Genomic DNA, 18654 nt, shown 5'->3' with positions numbered 1-18654 from the left:
CATCTATGAAGAAATATGTATCATTTCTTCAAAATTTAAAACTCTAAGATTTTACAAATGATCAATTAATTAAATGAAATAAATATTTCTTTTGGAAATTGAAATACATGCTTATAAGTAAGCACATACTTACCTAAATGACAAAAAATACATGATAACTATCCAGACATTGTACATATCTCATTAGTTGGAAATTAAATCTACTATGTGGGAAACTTATAAATCCAATCTTTTTTTAAAAGGACATGTCTCAGTAGAGTGCCCACCTGATTCAAGGCTGTGTGCTGATGCTCTAAATTGTATAGCAATTGATTTATTTTGTGATGGAGAATTGAACTGTCCAGATGGCTCTGATGAAGACAATAAAATTTGTGGTAAGTGATGACCTTCCCTCCCTCTTCCCCCTTCTTTTCCATCCTCCCTCACTATGTACTCACACACATACACACACACCCCTCAAGTACCAAAAACTACTGGAGAATGATATATCCCAATAGCCATGTTTATAATTTAATACAAAACTCCAGAAAATAATTATATTAATATTTCCTAAACTTTATCACATGACATTAAGCATATTAATTAAACAGAATTCCATTCGACAAGTGTAGAAAGAATGCTGTAGTTAATGTCTGGGGGAGGAGATTGGCATTATTTTTCATCCCATATTAAGCTACTACAAACTATTATGAATTTGAACACTTTTTCACCGTCTTATCATAATATTGGTCATTTTATTTTTGCTATTTTAACAGTTTCTAACTCAGTAATCACCATCCCTTAATTTTTATTGTTGCCTTTATTCACCTTTTGGCAAAGAAACAAAAGATATCTTAAAAACTGTACTGAGTTGTAGTTCTGTGAACAAGGGAAATCAGCTACAAATAAGATCTTCATGTTTGATCAATAAAATATCTGTGTTTTTTTTGTAAATTTTGGCATTTGTTTTGAGTGCTAATAATTTTTAAAATCACTATTATTATTATTATTTAACACTTAAGTAGTACTTACTAAATGCCAAACATGGCTCTAAGTGATATAAACATATTTCTTCTTTGGCTTATTTCTTCATTTTATCACTGGGTAATATACACATGAAAGATTAACACATAAATGTACATACAGATTGGTAAGGAATGTGAGGAACTATCTGAACAATTCTAATCTATAATTTGTTCTTGAAAAATTAAACAGCAGGAATTGAACAAATTTTTGGTGTGGTTTACAATCAGTTTAAAAATTGACCATGAGTACCATTAGTTCCTGAAATGTGAAAAGGCTTTAATTACAATTTGCTACACTTTGTTCTTCTATTATTTGTTACACTTTGCTCTTCTTGCTTGATTTTAATTGAAGATGAATGCTCCATTACCAACCAAAGTTTAAAAAATTACCTATACCCTCAGTATATACTTGAAAAGACAGGCAGTTGTTCTGTTTCCCAGAACCAACTCAAAAACTGGCAACTTGACTGAAGAGTCTTCTACTAAGCAATCCTAATTCAAATGTTCTTGGATAAAATTCAAACTTCAGAGTTTAACTACATACTTTGAAGTGCACTCAGAGCATATTGGAAGAAAGTGTAGGCTACAGAATATTTTTTAATCTATTTTATATAACTAAGTTACTCAAAGAAAAAGAAAACAACATCCTATTTTGCTATGGTTTTCAGGCAGTTTTCAAAACCTTTTCACAGAGAATGTGATGCAAGTGTGCCATCATGAGGTAATAAAGGTGATGCTGATTTATATTTCAAAAATAATGTGTATCAAAGTGAGACACATACCTTTAAGCCTGTATAATGATGATCGGTAACTTTAAATGGGGAAAAATATATAAGATGAATAATCAGAAAATGAACCACACCTATTATGTGCTCTTTACTGTCATGGAGTTTATAATTTTCATAAAAAATAGTATCCATGCATATCAAAAAATAACCATAGAAATATCCTATATGTGGCAACTTGTCCTAAAACAAGTTATAAGGCCATGAATTATTTTTCTTAGTCATTCTAAACTCATGACGTGAACCTCACTATTAGAACTGAATTCTCTAAATTTGCCTGAAAAACATAATCAAACTGCATTATTATTTTTCAATATCATGGAGGTTTTATGTTAATTTAAACAGTATCAATTCACCATCCATGTCACTAACTTTCTTAAGCCTCTGAATCCTCGTTTGCCACTTTTACTTGATTCTCGTCTTTATTTGTGTTTTAAAGTTAGCATTATATCTATTTTTGAAAAACAATTTAAAGTTGTTGTGGGAAAAGTGGACAAATCAATTACTCTATCCATCTAGGATTTTTCAAGCATATATAAGTTGTTTTATTTATTATTTAATCATGAATGATTGTGAGTTCTTCACCTCAGCACCACCTCAAACTTCTATAGCATAATTTCTACATGAAAGCCCTGTCCATCAATCTATGTTCACTGAAAGATTATTTTAAGAGAATTCTCTATGTGAAACTGACCTTTGCTCTATCTCTTTTTTCTCCTCCAGCTGTGAGCTCTAATTCTAGTTTGTGTTATTAATAGAGTCATAATAATGTTAACTTGCTAAACAGCTTCTTTTACAGTCTTTAGTTATTTAGGTTTTCACAACTTATAGCTGACTATAGCAGAACCAAGATTTCTTTAAATTGTTTTTTTCTTTTGATGAAAATTGCATCAGCAGGAAAGTTCACTTTTTAGCTGACCTATGAGAAGAAGAGATGCTGACTCAAACAGCCTTTAGGACAATGTTCAGGCCTGTTTGGAAGTTGGCAAGTGTCTCCATAGATTGTTTGCATGCACAATGTATGTGCATGCCTTATACGTATGTGCACAATAGATGGGCAGAGATCATGTTTGATTTACGTTCCTAGAGAATTCAAAACCCTGAGAAAACACACAACTAATAAACATTGAGCCAGCAGAAGGAGCTGGGTCCTAAGAACACACCTATATGAATTCCATTCCATTACAGGAAATTTCAGATAGTGCAATAGAATGGCTGATATTATTTGGCAGGCTCATTGATCTCTCACTGAGAATTTTTTTTTGATGCTACACTTAAAAGAACTTCGTAGTCAAAAATTATAATCCTGAATACCCAGTAATCCTACTCAGCCATGGCTGGGTTATATCTGTTTTGCCAAAAGTCTGTCCTGCTTCATGACATGTAACATTAGGTTCTCCAGAAATATCCTGAAATTAAATGAAAGAATGTACGAGAAAGTCCCTAGCACAAGCCTATATCTTGAAATGATAATATTTTGGCATTCTGAATTTTGCTATTATAAGTAGTTCAATATTATTGTAATTTTATTTTAAATGTGTTCAGGAATATTCTTCTTAATCTTTACTTAAGTGCAGGAATTCCCAGAGGCCCTTTAGAGCAGAACTAGACCTGTAGATTATCCATTTCCACTAAAACTCAGCAACTTCATAGAAAACTGAACAGGCAAACTGATCATATTCTTAAGGGCAAGCTAAATATTATGATAAACAATCTTAGCAATGTAAGACAATTATAGTTTATTTATCACTTACGTTATAGTCCAAGAAAGATGGCAAGAGGCTGTGTTCTGCAGACACTTAGCATGCCGGTTCCTCCACCATCCCTTCTGTGCCAAGTTCTCCCCTGGATCCTTTGCAACCTGCCGAGAGACAATGGAAAAATGTTATAGAAGATCTTTGTAGAAATCATATCTGGAGATAAACACAATCACTTTCACTATAGTTTATTAACCAGACTCTGTCACGTGACCCATTTTAGGATATGCAGTCTAGTCATGTACCTAGAAAGGGACTGAATAAGGATATGGCAAACATACAACAATCTCTGCCACCAGGGTCATCACTCAGCTTTTTGGAAATTTATGAACCCCATTGTACAGCCCAAAGCTATTGATATCTTCCCCCCAAATATGTAGTGAGTGGACATGAAGAATTACTAAAGTGTCACCAGCTTTGCAAATAGGTTTTACAAATTCTAAAACCAGTCTTGTTTTTTTCCTTTTTTCACTCTATCTTTTTTTGCTCCCTCCTGTTTGTTGTGAAGTGCTGTTGCAAACGTGATCTATATTCTAATTTTAAAAACACTGGACATGATGAAATTCCTTTAATTTTCTGTTTCTTCTTTCATTTAAAATCTCTCTCTCTCTCTCTCTCTCTCTCTCTCTCTCTCTCTCTCTCTCTCTCTCTCACACACACACACACACACACACACATCCTGCTTTTCAACGACTGAGTGATGTCACCCTGATAGCTCTATATATTGCTGTATTAGGCTAATATTAGGTATTGCCTGGCTTTGAATCAACCTTTGTAAGCTGGAAGAACTTATGTTAGTTAACTTACCCGTTCTGTACCTCAGCTTCCCCACCTAAAACTTCATAAATTTGTGGTGAAGGGGACATTAACACTTATATAATGACCTTAGAGCAATGCTGGCACATAATAAACATTCCACCAATGCTAACAGTTGTATTTTAGGGCTGGTAGGATTGATTGTTCTTTCTTACTGTGTTCCTAAGTGTCATAGTTTAAATATAAACTACTTATAATAGTGGTGGATTTTCTTGCACTGCCTGTACTCTTGGAGCCCACATGTTTCTTGACAAACTGTGACTAAAAAGCTCCATATATCACTTAAAATACAAGCAGACACTATTCTTACTTTTATGGTCATTGAAGCTAAGTGATTTTCTCATTTATTCGGCGTGGTTTGTGATGCACAGAGAGTTAAGAGTGAAAAAGGAGATTTTTTTTTTTTACAACTAGAAAATTATTTCGCTCTGCATTAAACAGACATATATTTTACTGTTTATCTTCAAATCATACAAATTAGCCTTAATTGTCTTTTCTGCTCCAGCAAGTATTACACGTAAGGTGATTCAGTTCTCTCAACAAGTCACAATTTTTTCTCTTTAATTTCCTGAAGTCTATGATATTGGGTTATTATCTTTTCTGTTCTTAATTTTTTTTCCCTTGGGAATTGGGCTATAATAATCCAATGCATAATCCAATGCAATTAATTCCTAGGACATTATTCTTAAATGGACTTTGTCTTAAAATTTATTTACCTTTCTTTATGCCTCTACCTTATATGCCTTTTAAAAATGTACACCAAAAGTAGCAAAAAGCCAACCAAAATGTGGTATTTTTATCAAGATTTCTATGTGCTTTTCAATTTCTTTCTTCTGTTCATATAAAATGTTTGATGTCATATAATAGCTTGTGTTTTATAACTTGGCAGAATTACTGTGTAATGTTACAGTGGGTTTTTCCATTTATTAATTTAGGATTAGCTTATTCTGCACTCAGATTCCAAGGGCAGCAATTTAATTTTGATAAATTTCCTTGATTTCCCTGCCCTCTATCAACACTTCCAACATACGAGGAATAAACAAAATACCAAAAGAAAAAGGACATATTCCAGGAGTCATTATTTTAGAATTTTGGTGTCAACAGTAGTAAGAATATAGAAAATAACCTAAGAAAAGCTAAAGATTGTGAAAATCAAATCAGTTTTATTTTTAATGCATACTATACATAGCAAGTATAAAATAAAAAGCTACAAATTATGACTCCTCTTTCATGCTTTCAAGATTTTAATCTAGTAGGAAATGACTCAGATATAAATTAAGACAACTAGTAATTCATGACATTAAGGAGATGTAAGAGAAGTACATGAAATAAATGTGCAACAAGAATTAAAAGAGGAAAATGAGTTGTCATGGGAGAGAAAAACACACTCAGAAATATTGAATGAAAATATTGAGCTAGATTGTGAGTCCATACAAAAGGAGCAAAAGTGATGAAGGTTAAAAGTTGTGTGCAGTAGATTGAATGGAAGGATCTCTTCAGGCCCCTTTCACCATATGTATCATTTTCCTGGCCATTTTCTGATCATTTTCAGGAAAACGTATCACTAGTGTGCATAGAGGAAGTTCACCCTAGCTCCAATTTAATGGGGAAAATAAAGCAAAAAATAGTAGTTGCTTCTTTAAATTGGAAGTTTACAATTAAGGTGTATTTGTTTTCTTACAAATATAAAAGAATATACTAAAAATGCAACTTAACTATGGGTATTTAGAAATAGAATGATATTCTAAAGGATCTAGAATGGGTTGTGTAAGAGTATTTGAAAATAGCTAATAGATTTAAAACACAAAATCTGATCTATTTCCATTCGATCATTTTAGTTTTGTGAAATGGCCTCGTAGAGATTTAATCATGAGTAGTCTATGAAGGTTCGTTAGGCAATTTGAATCCCATTTCATTTGAGAAACCCTTCCAAGATTGTTTTGTCTAATATTAATTGCCATTTTTTCACAGCCACAGCTTGTGATGGAAGATTTTTGTTGACTGGATCTTCTGGGTCCTTCGAAGCTGCCCATTATCCAAAGTCTTCTAATCCAAGTGTTGTTTGTCGGTGGATTATACGGTAATATACCATCTTCTATTCCATGTTCTTAAGTCATAAAGTCTTTCTCTGATGCAGTTAGTCTTATCATATTTAGTAATGTATTTATGTTTTGGACAATTTTTTTCATTAACTACGAAGCAAAGCCTTCCCAACTGATATCCTGTCCAAGAAATTTCTCTCTCATTCTTAACCTTTTAAAAAGGAATTTTGCCCTATGAACAATAAATGGGGCCATCTCATTGGGCTTTGTAGAAAGTTTTTTTTTTCCATATAGTTGGCACAAATCAAATGCTGCCAAAATTAACAACATGCCTGTATGTCTGTGTATTGCAAGAAACTGTATTTCACTTAGCTGCATCTTAGCTACAGAGTAGTTCCTTTCTCATTATGCTTGCATCCATGTGAAATCTCCGACGGTGTGATTTGGTCATGGCAGATCAAGAGCTGGGAAACCCATTATACTCATCCTTTGTGTTGTATCTTGAATAACACTTAGTTCACTTACTATATATTTGACCTCCAAGTCTTAATTCAATTGACGAATCCAATCATTATGATGATCAAAATAATCAAACTGCTGATAGCTTGTCTACTTTAATATTTGCCTAAACGTTTTTCACAGAGGAGTAGTACCTAATGTTTCTCTCAGATATTTCAAGGTAAAGATCATTTGTACTAGAATAAATATAAGGAGCTCTGAAATAAACTCATTACAATTGTTTTAAAAGTACAAGATTTCTCACAGCCTTAAATAAGTTAAGATGCAAGTAAATTTCCCCCAAAATATACAGTTGACCCTTGACAACAGAAGGCTTAGGGGTGCCAATAGCCCATGCAGTCAAAATCCCCATATAACATTACAGTTGGCCCTCTGTTCTATGGTTCTCCAGGGTTTGTGTAGTATACATTTATTGAAAAAATCCACATATGAGTGGATCCACATACTTCAAGCCAGTATTTTTCAAGAGTCAACTGTATATATATATTTTCTATTAAGCCACTGAACATTTTTCCCCACAGAGCATTCAGCATAAGTGCTCTGTGGAATTCATTTTGAGAAATGCATTCTAGTTCGTTCATTTTTCTTTACAGCTGGATGAGATTATGGTTTCCCAATCTGACCTACTATATATTTATTTTAATCATTGTGATAACTCACTAGAAAATGGGGAATCAATATAACAGCTGGTTAGAGAAGGCTAAAAGACAGAGCTTTGGGTTCTTGCCAAACAAATGATAAGAAATGGCCCCATAAAGACTCACAAGAGTTGTTTTCCTGAGTAGACATATTCCAGAGATGAGATGAGGTATGAAGGGAAGATTGTTCTAAGCACATTTACTTGGCATTATTCAGGAAACCAAGAACATCTTGTTCTGCTTAAATAATTTCTATTTTGGAGCTCAGCCTCATGTAAGTCATGTGATATAACTAAGAGCACTATTTCCTTTTTTTCATGCTCTAAAGAACATGTTACTTGTGTTCCAAAGATAAGATTTTGTATTTAAAATGGCAGTTCTAGGTAATTCTTGTCAAGTGAAAACTTAAAAATTTAGAGGACATCATTTCTAATATAATCACATCATATTTAAAGAGAAGCATTTATAAATGGCTATTAGCATTGTTCATAAAAAAAATGAAAAATATTCAATTCTTTACCTAAAATGCCAGCAGAAAAGCTTAGAAAAATCTTAAATTACTTCCTTTGAAAATTGAAAGAAAATGAATTCTAACTGAATTCTAAATGAATTCCTAACTACACAGTGATTTCTTCATGTGATCTTTGAAATTTTATTAATACTAAATAATGATAATTTAATTGTTCAATCCACTTCTTAGTAGAGCTAGGTCAAAACTACAGGGAGGTCTTATAAGCAGATCACAATAAACTTTTTCTATAATAGTACATAATATCATTTACGTAATAATCACACTATGTTAATTAAAGATTTGTATGGTTCTATTCTTTTTACTTCTTTTTCCATCACTTAATTTTTAAAACTATTTTAAGAAATCCACCATTAATCTAGGGATGATTTTTAAAACCTATAGAATCTAAAATAAATAAATACTGTACTTCATGATAAAATTATGATTTAAAATTATATAAATAATCTAAGTGTATTTTCTTCTCAAAACTGATTACTACATTAGAGATGTATTAGACCTGATGGTTTGTTTTTCCTAATGGTGATCAAAATGGGGTTAAGACAATAATGTTTCTTACAAGCTTGGAAGACCAAATAACTAGTGGAGAAATGGTTAAGATGCAATTAAGCTATATTTTGGGATTATATTAAGACCACATGTAGCAGAGTGTCAGTGATGGAGAATGTGAGCACTGGAGACTGTCGGCATGGGTTTCAAATCTGGCTTCTTCAGATTCAAGATATGTGATCTCAGAAAAATAACTAAATCTCTTAGACAAAATTTCTACATCTATAGAGTTCAATATCTCTAACTACAGAGGTCAAAGTCATTATGAAAAGTAATATTGAATGTAAAACACTTAGCACTCTATTATATGCTCGGTAAAAATGGGCTCTAAAAAGAGTAGCTATTGATACAAAAATGTAAAATATAAAAATTACATTTAGGAAATTATCCTTTCCTTCAAAAATTCAGAAGGTAACTGTGGTTAATATTATAAAAACATCAGATATGATATTCTACAATTAATCTCACCTTTATAAATGACTTTGTTTTATTGCAAATAAGTTGGCTTTTCTGAAACAGAAGAAAGTAGAAAACAGTATGCACTCATTTCTCTCCTCTACCTATCTACTTTGAAAAAGTAAACAGCTTCTGAACACAAAGTTTCCTAGGAAGCTCCTCTTGCATCCTTTAGTTTCTTGAAAACAACATCACTTGTTAAAAAAACAAACAACACAAACAAGCAAACAACAACCAAAAAAAACCTCACTGTTTTCTTGTCTGGAGACACCAAAACTTTCATTAAAATAAGAGAAACCATCCCTGAAGGCAGCTTATTTCTTCTTCCTCTGTCTTCTTCAGTTTTGATGCTGGATTTCCTAAAGTTCGCACTAGCAGGCTCACTTTCCACATGGCTGAAGAGACCTAACAGAGGTAGAATTTTTTTAAACAGCTGCCATCATCTGCTTCTCTCTCCTTCTCTCAGTCTGCTCTGGGAGTATCTCCTGCTCCCTCATGTTGATCTCCTTCCACCCCTGTCAACCTCCTGTGGTTACTAAATACATCTGAGGGTAGCCCATGAGCATGGCATCTTCTGCATCTGCCTATCTTCCTCCAGTGGCCCTCAAACCTGAGAGCACATCACAGTCGCTCCTGGAGTATTTAAAAATGTACATCCCCAAACCCATTCCAGAACCATGGAATCTGAAATCCAGGGTTGAGGTCCCTGTGTCAATATTTTTTAAAACCAACCCACCATTGTTCTAACATCACCTTCCTGACAGCAAACACTGGTCATATCCAAAAACCTGGGTTACTGCTTACATGTCTTTTAATCCTCCCCTGCTAGTCGCTGCCATTGCAATGTTGTCAACCACACTCCTTGAAGACTAAACCTTAGCCCTACCTCCAGCCCCTCATCAGGGATCTAATATGTTTGCCAAACCTCAGGTCTTGCCCCAAATGGACCTTTCCCAACCATGAAACTTAGAGTTTCAAAATTAACTACATTTGTGATGAATGTCCCCAGTTTACCAACTGATCAAGGTACTACTGATAACTTACCGAAAATCCAAACTTGCCATGCCCCTGGGCAGGAGCCATGATTCAATCAGCAGCCTCCACAGCCAGCCTCTGAAGCCAAGTATCTTCTCAGTCTTCTTCTTGGCTTTGGAGACTAGATCTCTCCCTATTATCCACCCTTTCAATATTCAACCAGCTTCAACATTATCTATGCTCTGCTTTAATTGTTTGGCCTTCCTCCTTTTTGCAGAGTTCAGGGGAACCTTGTACCTCCAAACACTAAAGAATTACTCACATTTCTGATCCTACACTTCAGTGAGACAGTAGAGTTATAAATAGGCATTGCCCTGGACACCTTTTCCCCAAACTGAAAATTAAAATTTGAACATTTTTCCCCACAGAGCATTCAGCATAAGGTAGATAAGCCATTGGCAACTTGATTATTTTGATCATCATAATGATTGGATTGGTCAACCAAATTGAGAGCTTGGAGGTCAAATATATAGCAACTGATCCAAATTTTATTCAAGATTTAGCACAAATGGTGTATATACAGGGTGTTCTCAGCTTTTAATCTGCCATGAATAAATCACACCATAGGAGATTTTCATACAGATGTTGACATAATGAGATAGGAATTATTCTGTAGCCAAGAAGCCTCAGCTTTTGTTCCCCCACAGATATGTTGATTTAACAGTGAAATGTGAACCAAAAGTCATTTATGGGAATTCCAGAATTCAGTTAAGAAGTTGAATACCCCAGGTGAACACAAAGCCAAGGACAGCTGCACTGAAATGGACAAGAAGATCAAGTTTATTTTACCCTCCATCAACTCCTTCCCCAACACAGCACAGCTCAGCACAAGTCTTGACTCACTACTTCTTCCTTGGAAGGAAAAAGAAGGATGAAACATGCATCCAGTGTCCCAGCTTTTCCAAGAGCTGCCTAAGAGACTAGTTTCTGTCTCACCTCATATGGATAAGTGATGGAACTGGTATTGTTTGGATGCCTGAGAGATACTGAGAACAAAGAGAAGTGGATACAGCTTGCTATGGCCAGCAAGGCTTGATACAATTGGGAGAAAGTGTGCAATTCAAGGCTTCTCCCTAAGGATGGAAAGAAAGAAGTGCAGCATGCTTCCAACATTCTGTTTCAAGAGCTTCCCCAGCAACGGGTATATGTCTTGCATGAATGAGGATCTGATGAGCCAGCACAATTTGCATGGACTGTGGCTGCAGAGAACAAGGTATAGTTGGGTGACATGCTGTGGTAGGACCAGAGAATATGCAGCACCACATACAGACACCAGACAGAGCAAAAAATTAGACACCACTCAAAAAGAAACTTGCAAGGTTCTAATTGCTCTTGAAGAGTCAATGGATCTCATACTAAATCAAAAAGGAAATTAGAAAATGTCTTGAAGCAAATGAAAAACAACAACAACAGCAACGTACTAAATCTTATGGGATAGAGAAAAAGAAGTGCTAAGTGGAATAACCTAGAAGAAAAGGATAAATCCCTAGAAACTTACAATCTACTAACACTGAATCATACAGAAATACAAAATCTGAACAGACCATTTCCTAGTAAGAAGATTGAATCAGTAACCAAAGACCTCCCAACAAAAAAACCATGACCCACTGGTTTTACTGGTGAATTCTACCAAATATTTAAAGATGAGTTAATACTAATCTTTTTCAGACTCTTCCAAAAATTGGAAAAGAAGGAACACTCACTTTGATACCAAAGCCAGACAAAGTCACCACAAGAAAAGAAAACTACAGTCCTGATAATATACCTCTGATAATATAAATGTACAAATCCTTAAGCAAAATACTAGCAAACCAAATTCGATGGAAAATTAAAAGGATTATACACCATCACCAAGTGAGATTCATCTCTGGGATGCAAGGATGTTTCAATATATAAAAATCAATCAACTTGATACACCACATTAACGGAATGAAGGCTAAAAATCACAGGATCTTCTCAACAGATTCAGAAAAAGCTTTTGACAAAATTCAACACCCTTTCATGATAAAAAACACTAAGCAAAATAAGGATAGAAGGAAATTACCTAAATCTAATAAAGGTCATACAAGAAAAGTTCAGAGTAAATATCATACTCAATGATGAAAACATAAAGGCTTTTCCTCTAAGATCAGGAAAAAAACAAGGATGCCCCCTCTCACCACTCTTATTCAACTTAATACTGGAAGTCCTAACCAGAGCAATTAAGCAAGAAAAAAAAATACAATATATCCAAACAAGAAAGGAAGAAGTAAAATTATCTGTTCACAGGTGGCAAGATCTTATATATAGAAAACCATAAATTCCACAAAAAAACCTGTTGGAAATAATAAAATAATTCAACAAAGTTACAGGATACAAAATCCACATAGAAAGATCACTTGTGTTTCTATACACTAATCATCCAGAAAGGAAATTAAGAAAACAGTCCCATTTACAATAGCAGTAAAAAGAATAAAGTACTTAGGAATAAACTTAATCAAGGAGGTAAAAGACACAGTGAAAATAATAAAACATTACTGACTGAATTTAAAGACAAATAAATGGAAAGACATCTCATGTTCATGGATTTGAAGACTTAATATTGTTAAAATATAATAATGTAATATAATAATGTCCATACTACTGAGCATGATCTATAGATTCATCACAATCTCTATCAAAATCCCAATGATATTAAAAGAAAAAAAGAATCCTAAAATTCATATGGAACCACAAAGAACCCCAAATAGCCAAAACAATCTTGAGAAAGAGAACAAAGCCTCATACTTCCTGATTTCAAAATATATTACAAAGCTACAGTAATCAGTACCAGTATAGTACCAGCATGAAAATAGACATACAGACCAATGAAACAGAATAGAGAGGTCACAAATAAGCCCACACATATATGGTCAAATTATCTTTGACAAGGATGTCAAAACTACACAACAGGGAAACAATATAGTCTCTTCAACAAAGGGTGTTGGTAAAACTAGATATTCAGATGCAGAACAAAATTGGACCTTTACCTTACACCATACACAAGAAATAAACTCAAAATGAATTAAAGGCTTAAACATAAGACCTGAAATCATAAAACTCCTAGAAGAAAACATAAAAGGAAAGCTTCATAACATTGGTCTTCACAATGATTTCCTGGATTTGAAAACAAAAGCGCAGGCAGCAAAAGCAAAAATCAACAAGTGACAATATATCTCATTAAAAACCTTCTATACAGCAAAGGAAACAACAGAAAACAACAGAATGAAAAGGCAACCTAAGGAATGGAAGCAAATATTTGCAAACCATATATCTAATTAGGGTTAATATCCAAAATATATAAGGAGCTCCTACAAAACTCAATAGCAAAATAAACCAAATAAAAAGTGGGCAAAAGACTCAAATAGATATTGCTCAAAAAAAAAGGCATACAAATGGCTAAAGTGCATCGCTCAACATAGTAATCATCAGGGAAATGCAAATCAAAATCATAATGGCCATTACCAAAAAAACAGAACATTATAAATGTTGGTGAGAATGTGGGGAAATTGGATCCCTTGTGTGCTGTTGGATGGAATGCAAAATGGTGTAGATAGTATGGAAAACAGTATGAAGCCTCCCTAAAGGCATAAGAAATAGAACCACCATATGATCTAGCAATCCAATTTCTTGGTATTTTTCCCAAAGAATTGAAGTCAAATCTCTAAAAGATACACACTCCTATGTTCATTGCAGCATTATTCACAATAGCTAAGAGGTGGAAACAAACTAAATGTTCATTGACAGATGAATAGATAAAGAAAATGTGGTGTATACATACAGTGGAATATTATTCTGTCATTAAAAGAAGGGAATCCTATCATAGGCAACAACGTGGTTGCACCTTGAGAACATTATGCTAAATGAAATAAGCCAGTCATAGGAGGACAAATCCTGCATGATTTCACTTATATGAAACATCTAAAGTATTCAAACTCAGAGAGTCAAAAAGTATAATGGTTGTCATAGGCTGGGAGAGAAAAAATGGGGAGTTACTGTTCAGTGGGTATAGTTTCAGTCATGCAAGTTGAAAGAGTTCAAGAGAGCTGCAGTATAATATTGTGCTTATAGTTAAAAATACTGTTCCATACATTTAAAAATTGTTAAGAGAGTCTATCATGTTACATATTCTTTATCACAATTAGAAAAATACATTCAAATTCTAGAATACATTGAGTTGTGCCAACTGTTAAGAGTGTAATAGTCTATTTTTTGCTTTTAATTTAGTGTAAACCAAGGACTTTCCATTCAACTGAACGTTGATTATTTTAATACATATTATACAGATGTATTAAATATTTATGAAGGTGTGGGTTCAAGCAAGATTTTAAGAGGTAAGTTAAAACAAATATACAGTCCATTATCAAAATGAAAATATGTGGAAAACTTTTTGGAGTGATGTGCTTTCCCTTTGATTTTTTTTTTTTTTGAGGTTGTATGTCTGGTTTTATTTTCTTCCAGATATGTAGCAATATGATTTGTGAAATAACCCATTCTCTTATTGATGCGAGTTGTTTGTTTGTTTGTTTATTGGAGTATAATTGCTTTACAATGCTGTGTTAGTTTCTGCTGTACAACGAAGTGAATCAGCTATATGTATGCATATATCCCCTCCTTCTTGGACCTCCCTCCCATCCACCACCATCCCACCCATCTAGGTGATCACAGAGCACTGAGCTGAGCTCCCTGTGTTATACTGATGGTTCCCACTAGCTATCTATTTTACACATGGTAGTGTATTTATGTCAAACCTAATCTCCCAATTCATCCTGCCCTCTCCTTCCCCCACCCCCCATGTCCACACATCTGTTCTCTACATCTGTGTCTCTATTCCTGTCCTGGAAATAAGTTCATCTATACTATTTTTTTAGATTCCACATATATGCATTAATATATGATATTTATTTTTCTCTTTCTGACTTACTTCACTCTGTATGACAGACTGTGAGTCCATCCACATCTCTGCAAATGACCTAATTTTGTTCCTTTATATGGCTGAGTAATATTCCACTGTATATATGTACCACATCTTCTTTATCCATTCATCTGCTGATGGGCACATTTAGGTTGTTTCCATGACCTGGCTATTGCAAATAGTGCTACAATGAACACTGGGGCCCATGTGTCTTTTCGAATTATGGTTTTCTCCAGGTATATGGCCAGTAGTGGGATTGCTGGGTCATATGGTAGCTCTATTTTTAGTTTTTTAAGGACGTCCATATTATTCTCCACAGTGGCTGTATCAATTTACATTCCCACAAACAGTGTAAGAGGGCTCCCTTTTCTCCACACCCTCTACAGCATTTATTGTTTGTAGATTTTTTGATGATGGCCATTCTGACCACTGGGAGTTGATACTTCATTGTAGTTTTGATTTGCATTTCTCTAATATTTAGTGATGTTGAGCATCTTTTCATGTGCCTCTTGACAATCTGTATGTCTTCTTTGGAGAAATGTCTATTTAGGTCTTACACCCATTTTTTGATTTTGAACTGAATATGAGCTTGTACTTTAAGTTACTGAAAGGAAAAAGAAAAACTGGTCCTGATTATAAAAATTAATAATTTAGTGCTCTGTGTAATCAAACTTCTTAGTAATAAATGATGTACTGTTTCACATGATTCTCTTCTAATTGATGTTTTAAAAATCATGTGGAATTCTACTATACTGTAAGTGTTGCTCCCCATTCAGCAAAATTCAAACAAACCCTAAAAACAGCTATTTTGCTTCAACAATGAATCTCTTCTTTTTCTATTTTTATTATGCACTCTGCTTCTCAGTCTCTTGAAGGACTATTACTAATAAAGTTGGTAAAACAATGAGTAGATCAGGATGTAGTCTCACTAAATGGAAGGTGTGGATGATATTGTTATTATGTAGCCATTTGTCATTATGGACATAGACACCAATGGGAACTGAGAAAGGGTAGGGAACGCTCTAATAATACATGTGTGACTACCCCACTTTATTCCATCAGGTCCCCAAATGAATAGACCTATTCATGGTATCCAACAAAAGTAGGAGTGAAATTCCAGGAGGAAATAAAATAAGGATGAAGAAAAGAATGTGGCAGCGGAGTCCAGGGAATAACTAGTTTTCCTCACACATTTGAGGAATAGTCAATAGTCATCTTAGCAGAGCTAAGGTTACAAGTGACATCTCTTATTAACATGTATATAAAGCTGTATTTATTTTAATAATTTTGGATTTTAAATTGCACTTGTGAATAATGAAAATTAGATCCTATCGAATAAATGTTTTGATTGACTTATTGATTTGAGAAATATTTAAGCATATGATAATAATAAGTACTTTTTATTGGGCGCTTTTAATATGACACACATCATACTGAGTACTCTTTGTGGCTATCCTTATTTAATATTTTCAATAAATCTACAAAGTATGCATTACAGGAGAAGAAAATGAGATCTAAGAAGTTAAATGACCACAAGTCCACAAAGCTAGTTAGTGTTGGAGATAGAAATCAGACCCAGACCCTCCGACTTCAAACACAATGCATTTATTCATTGTGTTTTAAAAGCCCCAAGTACAAGTATAATCATGAGTATACATAAAACAGATGAACTCATGGTAAATCACATTTGGCTTAAATAAATGGACCAGCCATTTCATAATCTACTTATTTCTGTAGTTGATAAATCTAGCTCCTTAAAATTATGTCAACATAAATATTTACATAGGTGGACAAATAAGCCAGTTCATGTAAATTTCTCCAAGGGCTAATGTGATATTAATAATAAATTTTAGCATACTTTGATCACTTGCAATATGCAAAGTAGTGTTCTCAGCACTTTAACTCAAAGAAAAAAAATTCTCCCCTGAACCATATTACACAGGTGCTATTAGAATCTTTATTTTACAGATAAAAACTAAATTCATAGAGGTTAACTTCCCAAAAATGATAGGTGTATATTACCCTCATGTTCCCTTCTCTTCAGATACCATTTGCCTGAACGCTATTTTTACTTATTTTCACATGCTTAGAGCATCAGAAATACATAACTAAATCTTAGAATCATTATATATAGTGATGTCAATAATGCACAAATAATTATCATAAAAATGCAATAAACTAAATAGAAAATAGAAAAAATCTAAGAAAATGAATTTAAATTATAACAAATAGGTAGTTGTTTAATTTTTAAGGTCTTTTTGAAATATAAATGTATTTCAAAGTTTTTTAAATTAAATATTTTAATTTAAATTGAAAAAATATGAGAAATGGCATTAGCTGTTAAAATTGCTTTTAAAGTTTAAAATAATACCTTTTTTAAAGATATGTAAAAATGTCTTACCTCCAGCATCTAGCCCATGCCTGATATATTGTAAAAATTTAGTATTTGTTGATTTAAATTTAAACCAGCAGGTTTATATATCATGGTATTATAGTAGTTAATTAATGGAGATCAGTAGCATTTCTTATAACTCTACAGTTATTTTGTTTTGTAACAATGCTGATACTTTCACTCTTGATTCAAAATCCCATCTTTTTTTCTAAATATTTTAGCAAGTTTCTTATTGTGAGAGATGTGTACACAATTACTTTTATTAAATTACAATTCAGAATAAAGATAATTATCTTTATCACGTGGACAATATATAGATATTTTAATTAAATCAAGGAAAATAAGATTATGTAAAGGAATTATAAGAAAATAAAAGTATCGGTACCATAAAATAGTTCTTATATACTTGATTAGGGGTAAGTTAGTATGAACAAATTTTAAAGGCATTTTTCAGTCATTTTTATATATAGTCATGATGTAAAAGTTCTCTGAATAGATTAACAGGATAGTAGTCAAAAATGTTTTCTTTAAACTGTAGTGATGAAGGTAAAATATTCAATTCATTGGTGGTAATAATTAACAGTACTGGGTATGGAAGTGGTAGAAGATGATAAATATGCTCCATTAATGCTTTATTCAAAAAATACATAGATATATTTATGTATCCTCAAAGAAAGACAACAGAAACAGCCTGTATGAGCACGCTGAAACCAATTTCAAGTTGACAAGCCAGGAAAATGCATTTCTGTGTGTGTAGTTGTTACACCATTCTTTATATCCGAAGTGCTTAGCTCTTCTTCTGTTCCCAAAGGACTATTAATAGCATACCCCCAGTACTGGAGCTTAGCAGTTTAAGGACATGTTTTTAAAACTGAATCACACAAAAGTGGGCATAGATATAGACGAAGTTATATAATAAACATAGTGGATCTTCCTGAATTGTCAACTTATCCTACAACAAAAATAATCGTATTGTGGACACGGAATTAAATAATATATACAAACATTTTTCACAGTAAAACATTTTTATTAAAATTTGTGCTTTTATTAGAACACTTTCATGTAGTGTTAGAAGTACCCATTCATTCACTTCTGTTGATAGGGGTATGTTATATGGAAAAGTTTAACAAGCACTGGCTTAAGGTGTTGGACTTCCCAGAGGCTCTTGAAGATTCCTCAGTGATAGTCCCTGGAAAAAT

General features: G+C 33.4%; 1 protein-coding gene across 2 annotated transcripts in view; it reads left to right on the top strand.

Annotated features, from left to right (window-relative positions):
- The window catches only part of TMPRSS15 (transmembrane serine protease 15), a 130669-nt gene that overhangs the window by 27956 nt on the left and 84059 nt on the right, over window positions 1-18654 (top strand). For both annotated transcript variants that reach the window (XM_067737288.1, XM_067737287.1), the window contains 3 exons: window positions 241-374; window positions 6334-6442; window positions 14376-14482. In XM_067737288.1, coding sequence (XP_067593389.1) covers window positions 241-374; window positions 6334-6442; window positions 14376-14482 — 350 coding nt within the window. The remainder of the gene's footprint in view (window positions 1-240; window positions 375-6333; window positions 6443-14375; window positions 14483-18654) is intronic.

The sequence above is a fragment of the Pseudorca crassidens genome, chromosome 5 (genome assembly GCF_039906515.1).
Source record: "Pseudorca crassidens isolate mPseCra1 chromosome 5, mPseCra1.hap1, whole genome shotgun sequence".
NCBI classification, from domain to species: domain Eukaryota; kingdom Metazoa; phylum Chordata; class Mammalia; order Artiodactyla; family Delphinidae; genus Pseudorca; species Pseudorca crassidens.
This window is presented reverse-complemented; position numbering and strand designations above follow the sequence as displayed.